The sequence below is a fragment of the Hibiscus syriacus genome, unplaced genomic scaffold (genome assembly GCF_006381635.1).
Source record: "Hibiscus syriacus cultivar Baekdansim isolate YM2019G1 unplaced genomic scaffold, ASM638163v2 tig00111847_pilon, whole genome shotgun sequence".
Lineage (NCBI taxonomy): Eukaryota > Viridiplantae > Streptophyta > Magnoliopsida > Malvales > Malvaceae > Hibiscus > Hibiscus syriacus.
The window spans coordinates 2,100,716-2,105,656 of NW_024063200.1; the positions used below are offsets into that span (position 1 = coordinate 2,100,716).

General features: G+C 34.1%; 1 protein-coding gene across 1 annotated transcript; it reads left to right on the forward strand.

The window, feature by feature from the left end:
* The first annotated feature begins 286 nt into the window (after positions 1-286).
* Positions 287-4,676, forward strand: LOC120172219 (calcium sensing receptor, chloroplastic-like). The gene is made up of 6 exons (XM_039179738.1): positions 287-487; positions 536-808; positions 1,953-2,129; positions 4,113-4,221; positions 4,461-4,526; positions 4,612-4,676. Exons 1-6 carry the CDS (start codon positions 287-289, stop codon positions 4,674-4,676), a joined length of 891 nt encoding a protein of 296 aa, XP_039035669.1.
* The last annotated feature ends 265 nt before the right edge of the window (positions 4,677-4,941 follow it).

The window sequence follows — 4,941 nt, forward strand, 5'->3', positions numbered from 1 at the left end:
AAAATCAGTTTATTTATCTTTCAGTTTATTTTAACAGTCTACAGATGTTAAAAAACAAACAGTCTTATTTTTACAGACTGCAGACTTTTAATCTATCTCTTCTGTTGCAGATAACTATAGATATAATCCGTAGAATATAGACTTTTTACCTTTATAAAAACAAACACCACCTTATTCTTCATCACAAATCCTCTCTATTCATTGTTCGGACATTTTTTAATTGCATGTCTGACTCGAACTTCACAGTGAAACAACCACCAAAATCAACTCTTCAATGGCTGCGCAGATGGCTATCCGAGTTTCAGCCACTGCAAAGATTTCTCTTCCTCCACCACCTTCTTATTCTTCAACCTCAAACAAAGCTTCTTTAAGAACCCTATCTAAACCCATATCCACTTCCCTCTCTTTATTGGCTCTATTTTCACTTCCCCACGAGGCCAAAGCTATCAGTCTTAGCAAAGAACATATTGTTTCATCTCTGACTGAAGTGAGCAAATCAAGTTGATTACATGATTCTCTCACAACTTGGTGATACCCATTTTTTTGGTTCTTTGAATTACAGGTGGAGAAAACCATTGATCAAGTTCAAGAAGCGGGTTCGAGTGCCTGTGATGTTGCACAGCAGGTGTTTGGTGTTGTGGGGAAAGCTTTGAAGCCAGCCATTGATGCTGGGGTTCCTATTGCCAAGAAAGCTGGAGAAGAGGCTTTGAAGGTCGCTTCTCCGGTTATATCTGAGGCATTGAAGAAAGCACAAGAAGCAATTCAAGGAACTAGTCTTGATTCTGAGCCTGTGCTCACTGCTGCTAAGGTTCATTTCTCACACTTCTTTCAATTTCTCAAAGCTGCAATGCAAGGATGTGTAGTCGTAGTCGCTGAGTAAAGGACAATCGGTCAGTGTTGAAAAATCGATTTCTTTTACTCAACTCGAGAAAGTTTGATTGTAATTTCATAAATTCGATTCGAAAAATTTAAAGTTGAAATCAACTCGAATAATAACACGAATAATTCAAAAATTTTAGTAATTAATAGATTGATTTTTAATTTGAGTAAGCTTATCGACTCTGTATAATATATGTATATGACATAAAAAATATGAAAAAATATGTAGTATTATATATGGTTATAAAAAATAATTTAAATTGAAATAAAATAATATCATCATATTATAAATATTTATAATTAAATTTAAATAAAAACTCAAAAATTCGATTTTGACTCGAAAATTTTTTAATTCAACTTCGAGTTGTAAAATAAGACTCATCAACTAAAATAATTCGAATTTTTTTTACTCGACTCGATTAAACACTCATCACTAATCAATATTCATCCATGAAGATGTAGAGAAGTGAAGGCGACATGGTTTCCTTTAGGTTGCATCCTGTCTCTCTGTTATACTCGAGAGCAGAGACGAGATTAAGATTCTAGTTTAATGGGAATAAAGTGTAATTAAGAATAAAAAATAGAAGACGTAAAATTAAAATAATAAGATTTTTAATAACCCTTATTGTATGTCAATCGTAGGGTCAAAATATCTAGCAGTGTATATAGGTCATATTAGACTTCCATAGGTCACGTCAATTAATTACGATTTCTCCAAAGATATTATATATTCTATGTTTTATTTTTTTTTTAGAGATATTCCCTCTATGTCTTTCGGAGTTTCCTTAATATGTGAGAGTTAAAGATTTTTAGGGACCTCCATGTCTTTCGGAGTTTCCTTAATATGTGAGAGTTAAAAATTTTTAGGGACCTCCGGTGGTTGTAGGCGCAACAGCGTTATGCGGAGGTCCTTTGATGGGGTACAACAAGTATATTTAAAGAGTTGCTTGTAAAGCTTGATTTATGTTCTTGTCACTGCCAACTAATTGAATGTCTGAAAGGCTTTAGCTATTTTTACTGTTCGATGCAAATGGATGTCTGTAAACCTCATGCAATGATGACTTTTGTTGCAGACCGCTGCGAAACAAACTACGGAGGTGATCGATGTAGCCAAGCCTCTAGCTTCTTCGACATTCGAAACCATAACATCTGCAGAGCCATTAACAATTGTAGGATCTGCCGGTGCATTATTCGTGGCATACCTCCTCTTTCATCCCATCTGGTCATTCATCTCCTCTCCCCGGTGCAGAGTAACCATTTTCTTTTGTTTTCTTTTTCTGGTCTGAATCATGTAATCTCTTGTAATTCTTTCATTAATATTACTGACATACTCTGATAGTTAAAAATAATCTATCTACTATTCGGATTTTAGACGACCTAATAATTCAAATATGAATTATTTGTTCAAGAAGACTTATTTAGATTACCAACTAACATAATTTGCATTCTATATTAACTTATAGTTAATTAAACTGTTAGATAATCAATAAACTGATATTTTTTTAACATTGGTTTACATGAAATTAAAACTAATTATACATTAAATGAAAATAGAATTTATTGGTAAAAATATACACGTGCTTTTATTTTCCTAATTTTAAACTGTTGGTAAAGATTGTGACGGAGTTGGTTACACAGCGTGATCGGGTGTCGGATTTTTCCGTCGCACGACGCTGCAATTGAAGTTGAAGATGATGAAGACAATTATGAGGATGCCTAGGTTAACGAATGCCAGAAACCTCCATTGTTTCCGAAGGTCGTCTAAAAATCCACCCTTGCAAGACTTGCAATCGAAGCAAAGCTTGTTCTTGTCGTTGCTCCAAGTGAGGCAGTCGCTGTCGGGGACGTCGGGTCCCGACTTCGGCATCTCCCAAGACTTGTAAATGGGCGGCTTGCAACAACCGGACTAAAACACAAGAAGAAAATTTTAAGGTTATAAATAGCTTTACAATCATTGTAATTACAAATTGTCGTAACCGATTTTCGCCCGAACACGAATTTATTTGGATGAAAAGTATTTGAATAAATGGTTTTAACGAAACGTTTTGGAGTCTCAATCGATCTTTTGGGTTTGGTAGGGTGGAATACCTAAAAATCATATTTTAAATGAGTTTTTAAGAAAAGAAACTATTTAAAAGATAAATCAGTCTGCGTGTAACAAAAAATTCATTCTTTTTAGTAATAAAAAGGGATTCGTGGTCGATTATGTTTGGGGAATGATTAGCATCTCCACAAAGCCCAAAATTGGTATATGTCGATTATAAATTGTCTCTGGTAGTGAAAATCTAAGAATTCGAATATAAATTTAATTTTCGATCCAATTATTTCATATTCAATTGCATAATTTTATTTAAATAAAATTCAAAATAAAATATAAAATATTCCAATATTTCCAATCGAAAAGAAACTAATCCCTAAAATATTTTAGGACGAATATTTCTCTTTCCGACCGAAATAATAAGAATGTGATAATTCTCCCTAAGAAATAATTTGATATAACCAAAACTAAAGTAAGTATATTTTTTAGGTTGTTATAAACATGAAATTTATTTATTTTAAAATACCATAATAGGACATCTAGTTACTTTAAGATAGTCTCTTCTTTAATATTTAAAAATAAATAAATATTATTATTTTACTCAAATTATAAAATAGGTCAAGTTATACCTATAAATGTTTCATATAAATATTAATATGACTAAAATGAAATAAAAATAAAATAAAAAGTAATAATTAAAGTATTAAAATATTGAAACATAAAAGGTAATAATAAAAATAAAATAAAATTGCAATTAAACAGTGACCAAAATAAAGAAAATTAAAACTATAAGATTAAATTGCAAAATATCTAAATTAATAGTCCTAATTTAAAATATTATGAAATATAAGTACTATTAGTGTAATTTAACCATAATTAATTCATGATCAAAATAAAAATTATTAAAATTATAGGGGCTAAATAGGTTATTTTACCTATATATATACGGGTAGTGACTAAAATATAATAAAATAAAATGCGAAGAAAAAATTAAAAGACATGGAAAATCAATTCAGTGACTAAAATGGAAGATTACAGAACTCAGAGGGACTGCGGATGTGATTTTAACCATTCTCGAATTTACACATACACCCCTCGCCAAAAAGGCGTAGTTTTGGTGAGGGTATAAATACCCTTTAACCGGCCCTAAAGGGCCAAATTCTCTCATTTTTCCATTTTGCTTTTCTCTCTAAAGAGAGAGAAGCCCTTCTTTCTCTCTAGGATTCCCTCACCGGAGAGAATTCGACCACCGTCAGCCACCGTGCTCCGACGTCGATCGCCTCCGTCGACCACCGTTCATGGTGGTTAGAATTTACAAAATTTTGCCAAATTAAAGCCCGAAATTTCCTAAACTCGATTCCAATCCCCTTTTATCCTAAAAACATTCCAATCAGCCTAGATCTAAACTTTTACCTTCGGTAAAATAGCGTTCCCGATGACGGTTGGGCTTCAACGAACGTAAGTTTACTTTGGTTCTTCTATTTGTTTGTTGTGTTCCTCTGTTTTTCGTTGCTGTTGGTGTATTTGTTTTTTTTTCTTGCAGGAGATGGATGGTCTTTTTATAGGCCCCTTCGTATGCCCTTTGGACCGGTTACAAGGATGTCCTTCGGTGAGTCACCGAAGCTATGGTAGTGACTCACCCTAGGGTTGCGATGTGTCCGGCTTTACTGGTGCCTCTGGAATCTTTTGGCAAGGCAGCATGGCAGCAGTTGGAGTGGAGCGCTTGGAGGCGGTGGCCGGCGTAGACCCTAGGGTGTAATGAAACCCTAGAGTTTCTGTTGGAGACATCTGGATCATTGGATATCACCAGATCTAACGGTTGATGGTTTCTGGCGGCGTTGGTTGAGATAAAAACCCTAATCGGGTTTAGGGTTACTATCTTGGGCCGATTCAGATTGTCTGGGCCTGGATCTGCTTCAGGTCAACATGGGTCTGGATCGGGTCTGCTATAATGGGCCTTTGGGATTGGGCTTTAGGGTTTGTAAATCAATTGGGCCGGTAAATGTATGTGTTATTTATTAATA